The 23319-nt window shown below is 42.1% G+C and overlaps 2 protein-coding genes across 2 annotated transcripts; both read left to right on the top strand.

The window, feature by feature from the left end:
- The first annotated feature begins 4681 nt into the window (after positions 1–4681).
- LOC120045550 (myosin regulatory light chain 2, skeletal muscle isoform-like) lies at positions 4682–9874 on the top strand. Its single transcript, XM_038990454.1, has 5 exons — positions 4682–4774; positions 6641–6821; positions 8397–8475; positions 8605–8653; positions 9124–9874. Exons 1-5 carry the CDS (start codon positions 4739–4741, stop codon positions 9226–9228), a joined length of 450 nt encoding a protein of 149 aa, XP_038846382.1. The 5' UTR covers positions 4682–4738; the 3' UTR covers positions 9229–9874.
- A 5089-nt stretch (positions 9875–14963) lies between these two features.
- On the top strand, positions 14964–22873 carry pgap3 (post-GPI attachment to proteins phospholipase 3). The gene is made up of 8 exons (XM_038991568.1): positions 14964–15486; positions 16083–16180; positions 18373–18525; positions 18710–18772; positions 19485–19546; positions 19889–20025; positions 20244–20448; positions 20772–22873. The coding sequence occupies exons 1-8, from the start codon at positions 15234–15236 to the stop codon at positions 20833–20835; spliced, it is 1035 nt and encodes a 344-aa protein (XP_038847496.1). The 5' UTR covers positions 14964–15233; the 3' UTR covers positions 20836–22873.
- Positions 22874–23319: the final 446 nt, after the last annotated feature.

The following is a 23319-nucleotide window of genomic DNA, read 5'->3' as shown; positions in this document are numbered from 1 at the left end:
TTTAATGACTCCAACCTAAGTGTATGTAAACTTCCGACTTCAACTGTATGTACAGTAGCTTTGATTGGACTGATCATGTCAACATCTTACTTTCAAAATCTTAGCTAGCCGTCATCATCATGAATCAAGTCGACAATCTACTGGCAAATCCTTTTTAATCCTTGTCCTATGAAGATAAATAATTAAGATACATTATAGATAAAATGTATTGGTGCTCATCGGTCATTGGACATAAACATTACATGCATTACACACAAGTTGGAAATCGATAATTCAACAATGAGTGGTTTGGAAGGAATCGGTGACATTGGCTAACCGCAATCATTACCACTTGCAAAGCCTGGAATAAACTTGATCAGACTGGGAGAATACGTTTTGAACGGTTATCCAACTTGGAATTGTAAATCTTTCTTTGAAGACAAAATTTGCCCACGAAGGATCACCGCGCCACCTTACTGTTCAAGTGAGCACATCACAACAAGGTGAGTCGAACAATGTCTTATATGATGCTGCATAAATGATGTAATACGCCATGGAGATATGTATTATGTAGCTAAGAAAGTAATACTAAGTGTATGTTGTGTAGTAAGCTGTTAGTAGCCCATGTGTCTCACCCTAATAATTTGGTCTATTCTCACATCTTAATTTCGCCTAACGTTACTGTTCTGACTCGGTGGTGCACATGTAGCCTATAACCTGTTTTTGAGAAATGTCATCTAATATACACACAATACCCCATAATGACAATGCGAAAACAGGGTTTTAGAAATGTGGATATATATATATAAATATTCAGACCCTTTGCTATGAGACTCGAAATTGAGCTCCAGTGCATTCTGTTTCCATTGATCATCTTTGAGATATTTTTACAACTTGATATGATTCCACCTGTGGTAAATTCAAATGATTGGACATGATTTGAAAAGGCACACACCTGTCTATATAAGGTACCACAGTTGACAGTGCATGTCAGGGGGGAAAAACTAGCCATGAGGTCGAAGGAATTGTCCGTAGAGCTCAGAGACAGGATTGAGTCATGGCACAGATCTGGGGAAGGGTACCAAAACATTTCTGCAGCATTGAAGGTCCTCAAGAACACAGTGGCCAACATCATTCTTAAATGGAAGAAGTTTGGAACCACCAAGACTCTTCCTAGAACTGGCCGCCCGGCCAAACTGAACATTCGAGGGAGAGGGGCCTTGGTCAGGGAGGTGACCAAGAACCCGATGGTCACTCTGACAGAGCTCCAGAGTTATTCTGTGGAAGTGGGAGAACCATCCAGAAGGACAACCATCTCTGCAGCACTCCACCAATCAGGCCTTTATGGTTGAGTGGCCAGACGGAAGCCACTCTTCAGTAAAAGGCACATGACAGCCAGCTTGGAATTTGCCAAAAGGCAGCTAAAGGACACTCAGACCATGAGAAACAAGATTCTCTGGTCTGATGAAACCAAGACTGAACTATTTGACCTGAATGCCAAGCGTCACGCCGTGAGGAAACCTGGCACCATCCCTACAGTAAAGCATGGTGATAGCAGCATCATGCTGTGAGGATGTTTTTCAGCGGCAGGGACTGGGAGACTAGTCGGGATCGATGTAAAGATTAACGGAGCAAAATACAGAGAGATCCTTGATGAAAACCTGCTCAGGGCCTCAGACTGGGGCGAAGGTTCACCTTCCAACAGGACAACAACCCCAAGCACACAGCCAAGACAATGCAGGAGTGTTTTCGGGACAAGTCTCTGAATGTCCTAGAGTGGCCGAGCCAGAGCCCGGACTTGAACCCGATCGAACATCTCTGGAGAGACCTGCAAATAGCTGTCCAGTGATGCTCCCCATCCAACCTGACAGAGCTTGAGAGGATCTGCAGAGAATAATGGGAGAAACTCCCCAAATACAGGTGTGTCAAGCTTGTAGCGTCATACCCAAGAAGACTTGAGGCAGTAATTGCTGCCAAAAGTTCAAAAATGTTTTGATATGGTGATATGTTTTTTTATTTGTTATAAATTTGCAAACATTTCTAAAAAACAGTTTTTGCTTTCTCATTATGTGGTATTGTGTGTAGATTGATGGGGAAAACATGATTTAATACATTTTAGAATAAGGCTGTAACATAACAAAGTGGGGGGGGGGGGAAACAAGGTCTGAATACATTCCGAATGCACCTTAGGACAGACACTTCAAAACATACTTCCTTTTGATCTGCTTTGCCATTTATGAATATGTTATTCAATGCGTTTCTATGGGCTAATAGCATTAAGGCCCAATTCAATGTTTCATAAAATGATTAGTAAATATTTGTTTTATACCTACAGAGATCCTAAAATTACAAATCAAATAGCTAAATGATCCTTGGTATGACCATCTTAAAACAATTCCATATGTTGGCTTAGTAGAAACCCAGCCCCGGGCCCTTAGACTCTAGTTAAAGGGAGAGCCAAAATGTCTCCGAATGAGAACAGGGGGAGGCGGAGGCATTGCTATTTCTGGTCTATCCACAGCTGTTAATTTATTTTTATTTTTAATTACACTCTGTCAAAGCACTCCTGTTTTTCCTCACTTGTCAACTAAGCCCATTACGTTACTTCCAACTGAAACTTCTCCACTGGTTCTTCTCACAAGTTATGCAATGTGTATGAGGGAGAAAAGCAGAGACAGAGAAGAAAACATATCAACTGAGGGTGGACAGATTTTGGAGGGAAGGCCCTTGAATGTCAAAGAAAGAAACATTGTGCGGTAGTTTGAGGGGAGAGAGGTAGAGTTTCAGGGAGCCGTGAGAACTGATATCTCCATACGTAGCTCCACTGTACACTTCCATGGTAGATGGCCGACCATCGAGCCCCAATATGGAGTTGAGTTGGTGGTCTGGTGGCCTGTTCAGTCAAGCACTGTCCTGGGCATCTCCAGGGACCAGGAGCAACCCAAATTAGAGCCTCCATGTTGGAAAACCATTTCTGTTTAGTCCAGTCGTCAAATCAAAATCACATCAAACAACAAAATGTGTGCTGTTGGGGGTAATCCAGGACTGGAGTTGCAGGAATGTATAGTATATTTTGGTAATTATTTAGCAATTGTTGCTATATTCTGTTCTGTCTCTTGAATATGTGTGACCTTGTCATTACTGGAATGTTACCAATCCCCCTCAGCCAACAGTTTCCACATGTCAGTACTGTAATCCATTCAGTTGGCTTCTTCCACACTAGTAGGGGGTACGTACTGTATACACAGATCTCAACAGGTCAGTTAAACAAGTGGTGACTTTAAAATATGTTTTAAAGCCTGTGCTTGAAATACATACTTATCTGTTGTTTTATGGACAGTGTAAAGTGTTGTAACAGGAAGGACCTGCAACTGGTAACAGGCATGACATGGATACAATGGATATGCCACAATAGCCCATTGTGTTGTTTGCCGCCTTGGGGTGGATGGAATAAAAGAAAATGAAAAATAGCTACAACAAAGACCCTGAGCATGCTATGAATGAAGTGTTAAAGAGAGAGAGGAAGAGGAAGGGCCGAGGGGCGGTTCAATAGTCCCAAAGGCTGCAATAGAGGTTTGTCCATATTAGTCCAAGTGTGACACTGACACCAAAGTAAGGCCTGAATGTTGTGCTCGAATTCATCTAATTCTAAGACTCCCTGTGCCTATTTTGGAGTGACGGAAAGGCGATACCCTTGCTCCTCCCTCTCTCTCTTACTTTCCTCAGCTCCCTCTTTTCTTGCCAAACTTGATGGTGCAGCTAAAGTTAGCCCCCTTGAGCTAGTATATAAGGCAAGGGGCCAACACAAACATGTCAGTCACATCGGCTTGGCATAGGCTTCTCTTCTTGACCAACCAAAACCCCCACAAACTCTAAAGAGATGGTGAGTGTGTTTGCGTTCCTCTCAATGGAGAACAGTTTCTAGGGTCTCGGATTGTCTACTGACAACTTAAAGCATAATTGATAGTAGGATACCAATGCAAACTGGATAATGGCAATAAAATGGACTCTGAATTACATTTTAAAGGCTTCTAGAACAGTTTCCCAAACTGGTTCGGGACCCATTGGTGGAAGCTGGTTCCTCACTGGGCAAAAGAGCCCAGTGATACTCGGGTTTTGTTGAAATGGCGCATCAAAAGGAAATACTTAAAGGATGTTTGGGGACCACTGCTCAAGAGGCCTCTAAGATATTACAGAATCTTAGCCAATTTCGACGCTACAACTGAACTCGCCAAGTGCCTTTTATACAACGCACTTTTTTTTTAAAGCTTTATGCTGAAAAGTGCGACTTGAATTGGTACAACTTATTCAGACAAAAGCTAAAAGCACCCAGGCATCGAAATCTGAAGCAAAGCTAAGCGTCACTCCCATGTGACTCATTGAAAGGCGGTTAACAGCTAAAATAGCAGAAGGACACAGAGCATCGCTAGAGGTCAATGACAATGCATAGTCAATTCCTAGAGGGGCTACTTTGTGCCCTTCTGGCACAACTGATGTCACTGACAATGACAAGTCAATGAGAGGAATCATTCTCAAAAAATAACTTAGGGAGTTCCTCTTGCCACTGCGGAGGTCTAAGACCTTTTGGCCCAAAATGACCCAGAGTGGCATGGATGGCCCAAACAGGCCGTTACAGTAAAATGTTGGTTGTGTTGACTGTGAGTTAAATGACATGTCCTCCATCGTTTACCCTCAGGCACCCAAGAAAGCCAAGAAGAGGCAGCAGCAGGGAGAGGGTGGATCTTCCAATGTGTTCTCCATGTTTGAGCAGAGCCAGATTCAGGAGTACAAGGAGGTAAGTTTTTTTGGGGGGGGTTTCTGCCACACTTAAACTATTTTCACTAGATATCAATGCTTGGTCAAGTAGTTGTAATAAGTCAGCCGACATAGTTCTTGGGATACATGCCATTGTAACATCTCCACGCATCACATTGTGATCCCATTGAAAGAAGGTTGCAAAAGCCCAAAATAGACAAACAACCCAACGACTTTGTAATAGGTAAGACAGGACATCCTAAGGCAGGTGGCGTTCACATTTTACTGTATCTATCACTGTGGGTGTGATGGAAGTGATCGCCGTCATAGAGCTGGACAGACAGACTTGATTCGATGAAGTTTCTTGGCTCAAGTTGACAATATTTTTTTTTTTATTAGCGCCGCCAGCAGGAGACAACCGTAAATTAATTAGTTGCTGATGACAGCGGTCACCTGGGACAGGTCACTACCCAGCAAACCGGGAACATTTCCCAGAACATTAGCTAAGAGACCCATTAAGTTCTAGTTAGGGTTTTATCTAACATTAGGATGACAACATCCTGTTTTTCAGAATAAAAAAATATCCTTGGAATGTTCTCCTAACATTCACTAAAATGTTGTGCACAACATCTGTAACAACCACCACAGAACATTCCCTAAATGTTCTCTATGGGTTTCCAGGTAATTTAATATAATCTACCTGTAAAGAATGAAATGTGTTCAGACAAAGGTTTTATACAGACATTGTATAATCATCAACACAACTGGACAGTTTTTGTCTGAGAACATTTGCTGAAACCTAAGGAATGTTCTGGGAACTTTCACAGAACCAATTTTGGTTTGCTGGGTAGTCTTCCCCAGCACCCCCTCTCAGAACCCGTCCCTGTGACCCCCCCCCCCCCCCCCCCCCCACCCCCCCCACCCGGAATGTGAAAGGGAGCCAGAATTTACGAGAGACCCCTAGAATTGAAGACATTGAAGGCCTCTATTTACAGAAAAGGCAAACAACCAACCTGTTCCTCTGCTCAGCCAGAAAAGCTTTTGTGACACCTAGTCTTCGCTCTTTGACCTGGTGCGAAATAGCCTACTAGTTTTTTAAGTCATGTGGGAATGTTCACATTGGAAGTTCTCTCAATATTTAGGAGAGCGCAACCTAATCAGCAAAGTCGACAAATTACAATAATTTGGGAACCTGATAACAATTTGTATGATTTTTAAGGGGAAAAATGGAAGTGTGTCAGAGTCTTTGGATATATCCCTGTCTTTGTGTGATTGATTTGGCCAATTGGAGACAGGTGGGGGTAAAAAAAGGAACAGGGGTTGGGGGCAGAGGGATTAGTCAGGGAAGGGGGCGAGGGGGGTAAGGGGAGGGGTGTTAGTGTTGTAATCAATACCGATTCCTTAAATGTCTCGAGGCTTGTCTGACATCCCGAGACCATTTTAACACCTTTAAAAAGACAAGTGGTTGGCCAGCTGCCAAGTCCCCTGTGTGCTCTATAGCCTTCTTGGGTTTCACTGAGTGACACATGCAGCTATGTGGGGAGAGAGGAGAGAGACCTTTTCACATTTATCTTGATGGACCATCTTGGGAAAATCTTGGGAATTGTGAGGTAAATATTCCCGCAACTCAAATTTCACAATGCAGTGCACCCTAATTTTGTTCCGTACACACTGTCTATTATCATCGACTAGTCTAATTAATTTTGAAATGAGGAGACAGAGGTCATGGCAATGCATTTCAATATGGTACTGGGTAGTGTGATAACCTGAACTTATTTTCATATGCTTCTAAGCAATAGAAATATTACATTTACTTAAGACTGTCATGTTAACGTGATCAATGTCATTTGGATTGCTCCACAGTGAATAATATGGTATCAACTCGCTCTGCTTCGCTTCCTGCTAGGCTTTCACAATCATTGATCAGAACAGAGATGGCATCATCAGCAAGGATGATCTTAGGGACGTGCTGGCCACTATGGGTCAACTGAACGTGAAGAATGAGGAGCTGGAAGCCATGGTCAAAGAGGCCAGCGGCCCTATCAACTTCACCGTCTTCCTCACCATGTTCGGCGAGAAGCTGAAGGGTAGGTCAACCGCTAGGAGCGACTTAAAGCTTTTTCACATTACAAAAGAAAGGTATGGAAGTTGATCCGAAAACCAGTCAGTATCTGGTGTGACCACCATTTGCCTCATGCAGTGCAACACATTTCAAGTGCATAGAGTTGATCAGGCTGTTGATTGTGTCCTGTGGAATGTTGTCCCACTCCTCTTCAATGGCTGTGCGAAGTTGCTGGATATTGGCAGGAACTGAAACACGCTGTCGTACATGTCAATCCAGAGCATCCCAAACATGCTCAATGGGTGACATGTCTGGTGAGTATGCAGGCCATGGCAGAACTGGGACATTTTCAGCTTCCAGGAAATGTGTACAGATCCTTGTGACATGGGACCGTGCATTATCATACTGATGGCGGCGGATGAATGGCACGACAATGTGCCTCAGGATCTCGTCACGTTATCTCTGTACATTCAAATTGCCATTAATAAAATGCAATTGTGTTCCTTGTCCGTAGCTTATGCCTGCCCATACCCTAACCCCACCGCCACCATGAGGCACTCTGTTCACAATGTTGACATCAGCAAACCACTCGCCCACACAACGCCATACACGCTATCTGCCATCTGTCCGGTACAGTTGAAACCGGGATTCATCTGTGAAGAGCACACTTCTAAAGCTTGCCAGTGACCATTGATGGTGAGCATTTGCCCACTGAAGTCAGTTACTAGGCTGATATGCAGTCAGGTCGAGACCCTGGTGAGGACGACGAGCATGCAGATGAGCTTCCCTGAGACGGTTTCTGACCGTTTGTGCAGAAATTCTTCAGTTGTGCAAACCCACAATTTCATCAGCTGTCCGGGTGGCTGGTCTCATACGATCCCGCAGGTGAAGAAGCTGGATGTGGAGGTCCTGGGCTGGCGTGGTTACACGTGATTAGCAGTTGTGAGGCCGGTTGGACGTACTGCCAAATTCTCTAAAACAATATTGGAGGCGGCTTACGGTAGAGAAACTAATATTACATTCTCTGGCAACAGCTCTGGTGGACATTCCTGCAGTCAGCATGCCAATTGCACTTTTCCTCAAAACTTTAGATCTCTGTGGCATTGTGTTGTGTGACACAACTGCACATTTTTGAGTGGCCTTTTATTGTCCCCAGCACAAGGTGCACCTGTGTAATGATATTGCTGTTTAATCAGCTTCTTAATATGCCACACCTGCCAGGTAGATGGATTATCTTGGCAACGGAGAAATGTTCACTAATAGGGATGTAAACAAATTTCTTCCCCAAATAGAGAGAAATAAGCTTTATATAAATAATAATATATATATTTTTTTATTTCAGCTTCTGAAACATGGGACCAACACTTTATGTTGCGTTTATATTTCTGTTCAGTATAAGTTTATATATAATGTACATATATTTTACACAAAGTTTTGTTTGTTAATACTTAATACTTCTACTGCTTTACTTAGTCCCATTACTCCTAGTCCATCACTCTTATCCCATCACTTTTCTTAGTCCATCACTTCTTAGTCCATAACTGTGAGTTTGAGGTAACATAGAGTTTAACTGAGGATCCTCTTCTTCCCTTCCTCTTAGGTGCTGATCCCGAAGATGTTATCGTGAGCGCTTTCAAGGTCCTTGACCCCGAGGCTACCGGCTTCATCAAGAAGGAATTGTAAGTTTTCACCCTGTACCCTTTCCTACCATTACTATTCTAAAAATTCACTCAAATTCACTCACAACCTCTTCAGGTAGTCTTAATGTTGATAATTCTCTCCTTTCCTACCTATTTCCTTTCCTCCAGCATTGAGGAGCTCCTGACCACCCAGTGCGACAGGTTCACCGCTGAGGAGGTGAGGGATCTATCATTCTATCAGTCATTCAGTCATTTAGAGCGACATTTTCTCAGTGCACGATCACTGTGCAAATAGCAAGAAATACCATAAACCTCATTAGAATCTCAGTGATTTAATTTGAAATGTTTCTTCAGCAATATGCGTAAAAAGGGGCGATTTTAACGCGTTTCGTAAACTGAGCGATACATAAACAATCGCCTTTATAATGCACATTGTTGAAGGAACGTTTCAAAATTAAACCACACTGATTACAATGAGATTTACAGTATTTCTTGCTCTTTGCACAGTTATTTTGCTCTAGGAATATTTCAACCTTAGAGCAACATGGTGTTTGAGCTTTCATGATATGGTTATTTACTGTAATAATGAATGACATATTTCTGTGTGCTGTCTGACACGGGACTTTGTCCATTTCCCCGCAATGTTTCCGAGTTGTAAGCTTCTCCTTCTGTCTTCCTCTCCCTCAGATGACCAACCTGTGGGCTGCCTTTCCCCCAGATGTGGCTGGCAACGTAGACTATAAACAGATCTGCTATGTCATCACACACGGAGAGGAGAAGGAGGATGAGTAAATCCACTTTTTCAATCCCTCTGCCTCTCTCCGTCATCCCCCTCACTACCCCCTTCTCCAACTCTGTGGCCCGCTTACACGCTCCCCTCGCTCTTCTCTCCATCTCCACCCCGCTCACTATGAAAGACTTGTCTCCTTTATCGAGATACTTTGAGTTGAGAGGATTGAAGGCTACGGAGGTGTGCTGTGTGTGAGTATCGACAGTGGGATTATTTGAAAATAAAATAATCTTGTACCATCACAACTGTTCCTCTCTATCTCCCTCCCTGCCTCCGATTCCTTCTCTTCTTCCCCATCCCTCACTTCTATCTCCCCCTGTCGAATCGAACAGCGCGTGCATCATACCTACATCATGTATGCCTATAGAGTTCAGTATCTACAGAAAAACACTTTTACTCTTGGGTGCTGTGGTGTATGCTCTATTGTTTATTTGAAACAAGTAGGCATATTGACCTGCAAGGTCTGTTTTGTCTCGACTTGATGTGAAGTAATCATGTGCTGGAAAAAAGGAACGCTAAAAAGGGACGAGTACTGCACTAAAATAGCTTGCGTACTCCTCTCTCTTAATTTCTCTATCTCTTTCTCGTCAATAGGCACAAAAGGAAAGGTGGTTGAATAAGAGTAAAGCATGGTTTAGCAGTAGGTGCATTGTGAGAGAGAGATGGCGAAAGATTGTGAGAGGGAGGATGGAGAAAAGGAGACAAAAGAAAATCTCAACATTTTCTTTCAGAAATCTCTGTAACAAATTAAACAAGCAATGACTTATAAATAAAAACCAATGTCTTTCGTACCACCGTGTCTGTTGGTTTAAGTGAGCTTCGGTTAAAAGCCATAGCCCTCACTGGTCTCCTTTCTATTGCTTACTGCACAGCCCTTGGCAATGCTTCCAAGTATGGGTAGCTGCATCCCAATATGGCGACCGGAGTATGGGCGAGTGGGTGTGTGTCAAAAGGAGTCGGTGTCTGGAAAGCGAATCAGCTATTTGGACAGGTTTGTTGCCACTCGACTGTTTTGCGTGGCTGATTGGGCTGCACCACGAGTCGATAAACTGCCCAGTGGGCGCTTCCCACTGGGCAGTTGTATCATGATGTCGCCGGCGGTAACTAATGTGGCCATTTTTTTCCCCTCCCATGGTTTTATTTCAAGGACGATAGCAGCCTACACAAGAAATAACTAATATTGATAACCATCTAGATGTCACCTTGATACACAATGGAAATGGAAAGTAGCTACCGCGTTGCCAATATCAGGGTGACGTCACATTAAGCATATCCATACAACCCATACAAGCAACAGCGCACCCATCAGTACTTTTAATAAGAAACTAACAGAAATTGTACAATTCTTTTTGTAAAACTAACAGTGAAATAGCCAGGGATCGAACCAGGGTCTGTAGTGACGCCTCTACCACTGAGATGCAGTGCCTTAGACCGCTGTGCCACTCGGCAGCCAAGATAAAACTATCACCTAGATAAAACTTTAGGAAAGATGCACATCATACCTGTTCGAGAATGCCCAATATTTTGTACATCAGACCAAGGTCATCAACACATTCTCAAACAACGTGAAGATATGGCCTACCTTTTGTCCTGTAACAATCAGGCAGACTATGGGGCTTTATCTAGGGCGAGTGATATATTACACCTAGTGAAATCCTCCTCATAGTAAAGATCTGTATGGGCCAGAACGAGGCTTAGGAAATGTCACTTGACCATGAGTATTGTGCTGTTTAGGCAGCCATATCTATCCAACATACTTACTTCTTTACCCAACTTTTAGGGGTATTTAAGTGTATATAGAACATTTTATTTTGGAGAAAAAAAAGTATTTTAAAACAGTTTCTTTCAAATAGCATTTGGTAGAGCTTTTGGTTTTACAAGAAGGCATTTACATACTTTAAATAGGCAGTGTATTAGAATATATTTATACTGAACAGAAATATAAACGCAACATGTAAAGTGTGGGTTTCATGAGCTGAAATAAAAGATCCCTGAAATTTTTCACAACATTTTTTCAAAATTTTTGTGCATAAATGTATTTACGTCCCTGTTAGTAAGCATTCCTCCTTTGCCAAGATAATCCATCCACCTGACAGGTGTGGCATATCAAGAAGCCGATGAAGCAGCATGATAATTACAAAGGTGCACCTTGTGCTGGGGACAATAAAAGGCCACTAAAGTTTTGTCACACAACACAATGCCACAGATGTCTCAAGTTGAGGGATTGTGCAATTGGCACGCTGACTGCAGGAATGTCCACCAGAGCTGTTGCCAGAGTATTGAAAGTTAATTTCTCTACCATAAGCCACCTCAACGTCATTTTAGAGAATTTGGCAGTATGTCCAACCGGCCTCACAACCGGAGACCATGTGTAACCACGCCAGCCCAGGACCTCCACATCCAGTTTCTTCACCTGCGGGATCGTATGAGACTAGCCACCCAGACAGCTGATGAAATTGTAGGTTTGCACAACTGAAGAATTTCTGCACAAACTGTCAGAAACCGTCTCAGGGAAGCTGATCTGCGTGCTCGTCATTCTCACCAGGGTCTTGACCTGACTGCAATAACTTAGGTCTTGGCTGATTTCTTTTGATTTTCCCATGATGTCAAGCAAAGAGGCACTGAGTTTGATTGTAGGCCTTGAAATACATCCACAGGTACACCTCCAATTGACTCAAATGATGACAATTAGCTTATTAGAAGCTTCTAAAGCCATGACATAATTTTCTGGAATTTTCCAAGCTGTTTAAAAGCACAGTCAATTTAGTGAATGTAAACTTCTGACCCACTGGAATTGTGATGCAGTGAATTATGAGTGAAATAATCTGTCTGTAACAATTGTAACAAAGTAGATGTCCTAACAGACTTGCCAAAACTATAGTTTTAACAAGAAATTTGTGGAGGGGTTGAAAAACGAGTTTTAATGACTCCAACCTAAGTGTATGTAAACTTCCGACTTCAACTGTATATATATATTGACACTACCGTTCAAAAGTTTGGGGTCACATAGAACTGTCCTTGTTTTTGAAAGAAAAGCAACATTTTTGTCCATTTAAAATAACATAAAATTGTCATTGTCAATGTTGTAAATGACTATTGTAGCTGGAAATGGCAGATTTTTTATGGAATATCTACATAGGCGTACAGAGGCCCATTATCAGCAACCATCACTCCTGTGTTCCAATGGCACGTTGTGTTAGCTAATCCAAGTGTATCATTTTAAAAGGCTAATTGATCATTAGAAAACCCTTTTGCAATTATGTTAGCACATCTGAAAACTGTTGTCCTGATTAAAAAAAACAATGAAACTGGCCTTCTTTAGACTAGTTGAGTATCTGGAGGATCAACATTTGTGGGTTCGATTACAGGCTCAAAATAGCCAGAAACAAATAACTTTCTTCTGAAACTTGTCAGTCTATTCTTGTTCTGAGAAATGAAGGCTATTCCATGCGAGAAATTGCCAAGAAACTGAAGATTTTGTACAACGCTGTGTACTACTCCCTTCACAGAACAGCGCAAACTGTCTCTAACCAGAATAGAAAGAGGAGTGGGAGGCCCCGGTGCACAACTGAGCAAGAGGACAAGTATATTAGAGTGTCTAGTTTGAGAAACAGACGCCTCACAAGTCCTCAACTGGCAGCGTCATTAAATAGTACCTGCAAAACACCAGTCTCAACGTCAACAGTGAAAAGGCGGCTCCGGGATGCTGGCCTTCTAGGCAGAGTTCCTCTGTCCAGTGTCTGTGTTCTTTTGCCCATCTTAATCTTATCTTTTTATTGTCTAGTCGCAGATATGGCTTTTTCTTCGCAACTCTGCCTAGAAGGCCAGCATCCCGGAGTCGCGTCTTCATTGTTGACGTTGAGACTGGTGTTTTGCGTTTTAAAATGATAAAGTTGGATTAGCTAACACAACGTGCCATTGGAACAGAGGAGTGATGGTTGCTGATAATGGGCTTCTGTACACCTATGTAGATATTCCATTAAAAATCTGCCGTTTCTAACTACAATAGTCATTTACAACATTAACAGTGTCTACACTGTATTTCTTATCTATTTTATTTTATTTTAATGGACAAATGTTTTTATTTTCTTTCAAAAATAAGGACATTTCTAAGTGACACCAAACATTTGAACGGTAGTGTATATATAAACAAAAACAAATTGAAATCATTGTATGAGAAAACTAAAGGGTTTTTGCAACATGCCTCTATATAAGGAACAATTGGCCGTTTAAATTAGGTTGGTAAGTCACATGGTTGAAAAGCTATTGAAACTGTACCTTTTTAACAATATTTGTATGAAATCGTGTAAGCCCTTTGCACACCATTTGGTTTTCCTAAAATGTTTTTCTCTACCCTGTGAACAATACAAAGTCGGTTTAAGGTGTCTAGGTCATGTGATCAAGGACCTATTGAAATTTAAAGTAAAAAAATGAACTAGTAAAATGAAGGTAAAATAAATTCAGAGGTGAAAGTAGATTTAATTTCTTCCCGGTACCCCACCCCCAAAAAAAGATCGCCAGCAGAGCAGACCTGTACATTCTGCCGCCCTTTGCAAGAAAGAAATGACCAAAATCAAATTGTGTGTACATTCCTGTTAATGAGCATTTCTCCTTTGCCAAGATAATCCACCCACCTGACTGGTGTGGCATATCAAGAAACTGGTTAAACAGCATGATCATTACACAGGTGCACCTTGTGCTGGGGACAATTAAAAGGCCACTAAAGTTTTGTCACAGAACACATTGGCACAGGTGTCTCAATGTCTAATAAATCCCATTTGTAGGGAAAAACAAATTATGATTGGCTGGGCCTGGCTCCCAAGTGTGTGGGCCTATGCCCTCCCAGGCCCACCCATGGCTGCGCCACTGCCCAGTCATGTGAAATACAGATAAGGTCCTGATGATTTTATTTAAATTGACTGATTACCTTATATGAACTGTAACTCAGTAAAATATTTGAAATTGTTGCGTTTATATTTTTGTTCAGTGTAGTTGCATTGACTGTGCGCCAGGCTGCCTACACCTTTGCCTTGTGATTATGAAACTCGTGATGGAATCGGGCAAATAAGACCTGTGCAACGCTGTACACCTTTTTTCCTTCATAAAGAGCCAACCCTGAGGTATGTTTTTCAAATCGTTCGCGACCTATTGAAGTTTGAAGGTCCGAATGTATGGCGAATATCGAAACTCAAACCAATTTTACCACGGTGAAAAACGATTGGAACCATTTCCCTATTTGACCGCAAAATTTTACGAGTATTATTACTCATTCTGTGGTATTTTAGCACAGATAGAACAATGAGACAGATGTATAAATGTGAAGCATCCGCTTGGTATTTCCATTCACTACACAATATGGTAGTGAGAGGAAGCCCACTGGCGAGCAGTGGCTGAAGATGGCTCGAAATGGATTTGGGCCGACATTCAGCGCATGTTCTCATCGATGAAACATTTGATCTCAAGACAGTTTTATATTCCCAAACCCAAAATATGTTATGAACAGAACTGGACTAAGTTTTGTTGATTTTGCCCTTTGCAAAAGTTGGAAAAAATCGCGTTGTTTAGAAGGTGCGCAAAGGCGAATTGAGTTATTGCACACGCGCACTTCAAAGTAGGCGTTCCCTAACGGAAAAATGCAGATGTCACGCCAATAGGAGCTCGTGCTTGGCTCTGCCCTTACTTGTTCTGCCCACTATGACTCATTTGCACCTATTGGAAACGACAGGCTATGGTCTCTTGGTTTAGTTAGAAAAAAATCTTTGACTCTTTTTTTCTTTATCAACCACCGGCATGCGCAGTTCGCATGTTTATTCACACTTCCTGGTCCGGAATTTGGAAAACTGCACGGCAGGAGCGGGGTGAAAAGTACAGCAGTGCACAGTGGACCCATAGGGCAGTGATCCGCAAAGACACTTCGCGACCTACTCAACTACCGCAGGTAGAAAGATGTTCTGGTGATCTGGGTATGGAAAGCTGGGCCTTTGTTGTCAGCTCTGGGTGACATGAAATGCCGCTGCGATCGCTACCTGGTGCCGACTCTACGAACATGGCCTCGCCACTGCCCCCCTGCACAGCTGTCATATACTCTGCCCTGGCAATCGTCGCTCTTCTCCTGCTCTCGGCGACTGCTGTGAATGCCTCCCAAGGCGACAAGGAGCCAGTTTACCAAGGCTGTGTCACGCAATGTGTCCGGACCAACTGCACCGGAGCTCGGCTCAGAGGTTTTCAGTCTACACAGGCGCCTTACATGGCGCTGACAGGTGAGGGTTTTCTGCCGCTGCCACGTTCTGGAAGTTTAAAAACTAGCTCGCTCGCGCTGGGGAACCAGTCGCCAGCCGGCTAACGTTACTACTAGAGCAGCATTCACTGATATCGTAGCTAGCTAACCAATTTCGTTATCAGTGTGGAAATGAGAAATGCATATTGCTGTCATTTTAAATGCATGTTTTGCTGTTCTGCATTGGTTAGCTGTTCGTATACTCAGACAGTGTTGCATTTTGGTGATCACTGCATGAGGTACTGCATGAAGTTTTGAAGCCAGTTGAGCATTTGATACTGCTAATGAATTATTTGTGATGCAACAAGCCTTAGCCCATTTGGCTTCTGTCAACTCAATTAACTACAGACTGTCAATGACCATGATGGTGTTGTGTTCCATCAGATAAGTTGGCTTACTGCTGTAGATTGTCAGGAACGGCCACCAAAGTCACTTTATTCTTGCTACGCAAGTTCAGAGTCAAAAATAAGAGTGAACCCATAGGCTGTAATTGAACACTGCCCATTTTATTTCATTGTGTGTGTGTTCTCTCTTTACTACGTGCATTTGTCTAACTCCAGCTTTCTGTCCCTTGTCCAGGCTGGACGTGTCGTGATGACTGCCGGTACCAGTGCATGTGGCAAACAGTGGGACTGTACCAGGCTGAAGGCTACAGCATCCCACAGTTCCATGGAAAGGTATGGTTCTATGCATTATATGGTCAACCTTACCATGAGATCCTTAGTGCAGAGTTATCCAATGTCAATAAATGGCTTTCGGGATAACAAACTTTTTCTGTATCTTAGAAAAACAGAATCCCTCGGTTTTAGTGTCAAAGTGGGCACAAAATCTCAAGTCAGTTACCATGAGTGTGAACTGAATAGGTAGCTAACCGGTGAGACTGGTCCTGAAGGTTTTAACAATGTTAAACCAAAAATGTAAATTCCTAGCTTGGGACATCAAAAATGTTGATAGTGACACCCTAAGGACTCTGGCAGGTGTGCTAGTTCAGTGTCACTTTGATTATGTGTGCACATCATGGTTAACCAGCAGACCCAAACATCTAAAGAATAAGCTACAGACCAATCAAAACAAGCTGCTGAGAGTTGTACTGAAGCATTTTAAGCAGCTAGGCTGGCTATCTGTAGAGAAAAGGGTCATATTAATTCACCTGTTCCACAGATTTATTACTGACTCAGCCCCAAGTACCTATCAAATTATTTTAATTGTATTAGAGATTTCTACCAATACAACGCCAGAGACTCTGTTGCCAGTCTTACCTTTAAGAGCCTAACTGCTAAGAACACCTTTTTATACACCTGTACTGTTGAGTGGAACAAACTACTACAGCAACTTCAAATTCATGCTGACCATAACATTAAAAAAAGAATGTCAAAAGCTGGCTAATGATCGAGTAATATGACAATTGTCTCTTGTCTATCTATGTAATCTCTGTATCATTTTGTTATTACAGCCTTAATTTAAAATGGATTACGTTTAGATGTTGTGTCACTGATCTACACACAATACCCCATAATGTCAGTGGAATTATGTTTTTAGAAATTTTTACAAATGAATAAAAAATGAAAAGCTGTGATATGTCTTAAGTCAATAAGTATGCAACCCCCTTTTTTTTATAGCCAGCCTAAATAACTTCAGGAGTAAAAATGTGCTTAACATGTCAGTTAATAAGTTGCAATAATGGTGTTTAACATAATTTTTGAATGACTACCCCATCTCTGTACCCCACACATGCAATTATCTGTAAGGTCCCTCAGTTGAGCAGTGAATTTCAAGCACAGATTCAACGACAAAGACCAGGGAGGTTTTCCAATGCCTCACATGGGTTAAAAAAGAAAGAAATTAAAAAGCAGACATTGAATATCCCTTTGAGCATGGTGAAGTTATTAATTACACTTTGTATACACGTTATTGTATCCATTATTATTATTAATTACACCGGAGGCGCCTCTTCACTGTTGACGTAGAGACTGGTGGTTTGCGGGTACTATTTAATGAAGCTGCCAGTTGAGGACTTGTGAGGCGTCTTTCTCAAACTAGACACACTAATGTTCTTGTCCTCTTGCTCCGGGGCCTTGCACTGTTCTGTGAAGGGAGTAGTACACAGCATTGTACGAGATCTTCAGTTTCTTGGCAATTTCTCGCATGGAATAGCCTTCATTTCTCAGAACAAGAATTGACGTACGAGTTTCAGAAGGTCTTTGTTTCTGGCCATTTTGAGCCAGTAATTGAACCCACAAATGCTGATCCACCAGATTCTCAACTAGTCTAAAGAAGGCCAGTTTTATTGCTTCTTTAATCAGGACAACAGTTCTCAGCTGTGCTAACATAATTTCAAAAGGATTTTCTAATGATCAATTAGCCTTTTTAAAATGATAAACTTGGATGAGCTAACACAATGAGCCATTGGAACACAGGGGTGATGGTTGTTGATAGTGGGCCTCTGTATGCCTATGTAGATATTCCATAAAAAATCTGCTTTTTCCAGCTACAATAGTCATTTACAACATTAAGTGTTTACACTGTATTTCTGACCAATTTTATGTTATTTTAATGGACAAAAAATGTGCTTTTCTTTCAAAACAAGGACATTTCTAAGTGGCCCCAAACTTTTGAACAGTAGTGTATGTTGTGTGTTTTATTTAACTAGCAACCCTTGTTCAGTACTAGCCCTTCTAATTCAAGTGGTCCAAGTCCTTGATTAGTTGGATAAGGTACTGCAATATATCAAATTAGTGGAACGGTTTGGGGGTACTCAAGGAGAGGTTTGGAAATGAACCACTAGGCTATATATATGGGGATAATGAAAGACTAGGAGTCACTCTCTTTTGTCTCACTCTTTCCTTCTTTGTCCCGCTCTCTTCTACAGTGGCCATTTGCGCGGTTCCTGTGCTTCGAGGAGCCAGCATCTGCTCTGGCCTCTCTGCTCAACGGCCTGGCCTGCCTTCTGATGCTGCTGCGCTACCGCAGCTCTGTGCCACGCCAGAGCCCCATGTATTACACCATCACCGCCTTCTCTCTGGTGTGTTTGAATGGGTTTGTTTCGTGAGTGTGTCGTGTGTAAGACAGACACTGTAATGTGTGCATTTGAGTGTATGGAAGTTTCATGAATTTAAGTTTTCAGAAACTTAACTTAACCTTTTTGCTTATTCATATTCAAATATACTTATGTAAACTTGTTTTTTTAATAAGTTCTCTTTATTCAGGTTTCTCTCAATGCTTGGTTCTGGTCCACAGTGTTCCACACCCGGGACACCTATCTCACTGAGGTAATGGTCAAAACCATAACCTACCTAACCATCATACAGCAAGTGGTTTTAATACAGCATGTGTTACAATTAGGGTATAGCCATCTGTGACACATAGCATACGTTGAGAAACCAGGGTAGAAATCAATTCCTCTTCAATTCCTGTTGAATTGGACACATTTCCCAATAGAAATGCAGTTTGTTTTCTCAATTGAGTGAAATTTGGATGGAATAAAAGCCCCAACCCTGACAATCAGTTTGGATTTGCGGGTAGCTAGAACATACTTTAAGCTACAGTGTGATTCATTCAATGCCAAACCATCTGCCAGGACAAGAGAAAGCTTCCACTCAATCTTTATAAAACGAACAGGCAATTAGCTAATCAGGTTAACCAAAAACTCTAGGGTCTAATGAAATTGGTGTCTTGTACTGCCATTAAACTGTGTGATCCTCAGATTACATCAGTCACCATTTTTGAGGTGTTCAATTCATGAGTTGAAAACGACCTATTTATTTTCTATGAACATTTTTCAATTCATCAATTAGGATGCAGCGTAATAATTCAGATGGAACTGTTAACAGGCATTTGCCATGGATTGTTGTCAATAACTAACACCTCATCACCAATCCCTCGAGGGTGATCTCTTCACTGTTTTTGGTTGTTGGTCAGAACTAACCGTTTTCTAAACAAAATATATATTTGCCAATTTGTTTGTTGTTATTTACCTTCAAGAAAATGGACTACTTCTGTGCATCTGCTGTCATCCTCTACTCCATCTACTTATGCTGTGTGAGGTAAATTAAAAACAGGCTTTTTTTCTCATACTTTTTCCTCAAGAATATTGTTGATTAACCCCTATGACATACGGTAAAAACACTGAAGGATCATTGGCAAAGGCAAACTGCGTCAGTATAGAATAGACCTCAATAAGCCATGAGTGATACTATTTATGTTAATATACATACATAGCTGTTGCGGTTGGCAACAAAAATGTCCTTCCATAAAGTGCTTTATTCCTGGGTTTGTTAATAGATGTTTCGTAAACACAAGGAAAATATGAAAGGTGATTATTAACCTCTGTATGGTTATATTTTAGGACAATGTATGATATGACATTGACCCTTATATCTCTCCAGGACGTTGGGGCTGAAGAGGCCGGGGGTGTCCAGCATGGTAGGGGTTCTGCTCATCCTGGCCTTCACCTCCCACGTGTCTTACCTGACCTTCGTCAGCTTCGACTATGGTTACAACATGGCTGCCAACGCCACCATAGGTACGGTTAACCGTACCTTAATCCATAACAAGCAAAGAACACAGATATTTAATTCTAGTCAATTGTTCCCGTGGTAACGTTCACTTTAGCATTTCTCTGCTTGCGGTCAGTCTCAATCTCTCTCGTTTTCCCAACCACACTATCCCCTACCCCCTCCACCCTCTCTCTCTTCATTCCCGCCTCTCTCCACCACCTCCTGTTCCCTATCCCTCCCACAGGCATAGTGAACCTGCTGTGGTGGCTGTGTTGGTGCTGGCAGAACCGGCGGACACTGCCCTACTGGTGGAAGTGTGGCGTGGTGGTGGTGCTGCTCCATGGCCTGGCCCTGCTGGAGCTGCTCGACTTCCCGCCACTGTTCTGGGTCCTGGATGCCCATGCAGTCTGGCACCTCAGCACCGTGCCTGTGCATTTCCTCTTTTACAGGCACGTATACCTCTTGTCTATCGACCTATTCCAGTGGAAGCTGGTAGATAGAGAAATGGGGAGGACAGGCTCATTGTAATGGCTACTTGCTCCCACTTACTCTACAGAACACTTTTTCATGTTTTTGAAAGCTCTAAAACAGAGAGCTCACTCAAGTTCTTCTACTCCAAAAGTAGTCCTCATGGATAATCCATAAAAGGACAGCACTTGAAACCGTTCAATAGCTTCCCCTCGACCTTTACCATCATCCAACATCTAGGCTTGCATTCGTTTTGCACCTCTATTCCATCACCAACTTTGTCTCTTTTTTTTCTCCTCTACAGTTTCTTGATAGATGACAGTCTCCATCTACTCAACACAGAGAAGACTGGTGTGAAACTGGAGTAGCAGGAGCTCATCACCACTTAATCCCACCTCTTTCCTCACTCACCAATCAAGGCAGCCGGACACCAGAATGGGGTGGAGCTCAGTCGCCATGGCTACCTGCACGGCACCTATGAATCTATGAATTCAATCAAAGTATAGACTTTTTTGTTGTTTACTTTTTCATGTTTTTTGGGGGGTTGTTGAAATTATTTGAAATATTTATTTTTCACATGAGATTTTTCTTGACTTGATGTTTGCATTCAGTAAGCTTTGCCTTGTATAGAGTTAGAAATAAGGCCCCTTTGTCATCAAACTTAATCTAAATACTATATTGATTCATAGAATCCTGGACATTTACACAGTAGACCCGATGCACATTGGGTATCCACCGGCAATCGTACGCATGCATATCGATTTAATTGAAGGCCTCTACAGAATAGGCATCGTAGGCTTGAAGTTAGCCCCATAACAGGCACTGAACGCATTAGCTGTGTCAAAATCGGGCAGACATTTTGAAAGTGATCGAAAACGGGCCTTCATTCCTGGGTCATGTTCAATAGGCACGAAACGGAAGAAAGTGGTCTGAAACGGAGAGGTTCCATCTGAACTTGTCCAATGGGAAACGGTGTGCCCTAATAAACATAACCCTCTTGTCCATGAGGGCACGGTTTGAGTTTACATTATAGAAGCTGCAGCCACCAGATGGCTCCACTACCACCCATAAGTGGAATCCACTCTCGGCACAACACTGCATGTGCCCAAGTCTGTCTGTGCCAAAAGTGGCCTTACATGCACAGGGAGAGAGGTGCCCGCTGTCAGGGTGGGGGTGCCAGCATATTGTTCTGGAGTGGGGGGAAGGGGACCAGGGAGTATGTTTGGAGGCCATTCCAGCTGACTTTTTTTTTTCTTTCTCTCGCCATCTCACCTTTATTTTTGCGCCTATGCTATTTCCATTGCTGCTTCTTTTAGTTGATATTCTTTTAAAATTGATTTTCAAGTGAGATTTTGTATTTGTTGCCATTTAGGATTTATTTGACATTGTGTTGATTGGTTTTCTCGGTTATGATCACTTGTTCGTTTTTTTTGGGGGGGGGCGGGTGGTGTTATCATGTAATGGAAGTCTTATTTTTATTCACCTTGATTGCCTTTCTGTGTGAGGAAAAGGAGAGATGGGAGCGGGACAATAGTATAGAGTTGTGGACAGGGGGAGTGTACTGTGCAGTGAACCTATTGTACTTAGCAAGCGAGGGTCAGACACAGGGGGTGACTGACAACACCTGGTTTACTGTGTGTGCCCCGCCCCCAGTTTTGGATGTGTTTGGATGCATTGCACCCATGGTCTCAATATCACACACTAGTCGATGCTGAGATGCTATCACACCACTCTGGAGAATGTTTTCTCTACACTTTTGCCTTACATGTATGTAACACCCTGCCTTGTCATTTTGTTGTTTGTGTATGTACATTACACAATCTGTAGGCTTGGTAACTTATTACCATTTCCTTTGCCACATTTAACCATCTGCCTTTCCTATGTTGCTCTCTAGAACTAAACATTGGCAACTAAATTGTAATAGCTTGAATTCATACAAAGTATAACTCTCTTTCCATGTGTTTGCTGTGCCATAGTTATGTGCACTTTGTGTATGCATGTAACCGTGTGGGTGCATTCTAAATTCTGTCCACGCCTTTGTATGTGAGCATGTGAACAATGAAGAGTATGTGTTGCTCATGTCTCTCCTCAAGGTTCTGTTATTGCTGCGGATGACCATCATGAACTGACTCAACGTGTGTGTGTGTTTGAGTGATAACACTACCCATGAAGTAGACCCCCTGTGTGTGTGTGTGGCGCTTCACTGAATGCCAGAGGAAGTGATATGTGGGGAAAGAGGGTTACAGGAAAATCAGGAATAGTAACAGAGGACTTAGACTAAAAACATTTTTGTTCTGAATCATATTCTTTGCTTTATTATTATTTTGTTTACCATGTGCTTTTTATAAACCATTGACATTCACCTTATGATATTGTCTAAATCCAAAACAAGGCAAATCAACCCTTTGCTTTAGTCACTGTGGGTGTTATTTTAGTTCACTGGAAGCTAAAATGAAGGCAATGCCAAAACGGGACTCCATATTGTATAGAAACAATCTCAAAATGGAGACATCTCTTATCAACAAAATTGTTCCATATTCAATTTGTCTACATATTTCATAGCCCACCTGGCCTCAAGATGGCAGTATTAACAACCCAAAAAAATGAATAATACCATCTTCTTGCGGCCGGTTGGGCTACATATTTCATATTACCTACTGTGATTGTAAGAGTGAAAACTACTAGTAATTATTATTTATAAATGACAACAGTGTACTAATACTTCTGCTCAGTCCAGGAAGCAAGTTGATAACCTCTGAACGAAGTTAGATATCTCTTCCTGGTGTTGAATCGATCCAACCTTAGAATTTAAGGATGTTACAAAAAATAACCCTGGCCAATATTCAGAGGTG

Source organism: Salvelinus namaycush, chromosome 4 (genome assembly GCF_016432855.1).
Source record: "Salvelinus namaycush isolate Seneca chromosome 4, SaNama_1.0, whole genome shotgun sequence".
Classification (NCBI taxonomy): domain Eukaryota; kingdom Metazoa; phylum Chordata; class Actinopteri; order Salmoniformes; family Salmonidae; genus Salvelinus; species Salvelinus namaycush.
Note: the sequence above shows the minus strand (reverse complement) of the source record. Positions and strands in the feature narration are given on the sequence as shown.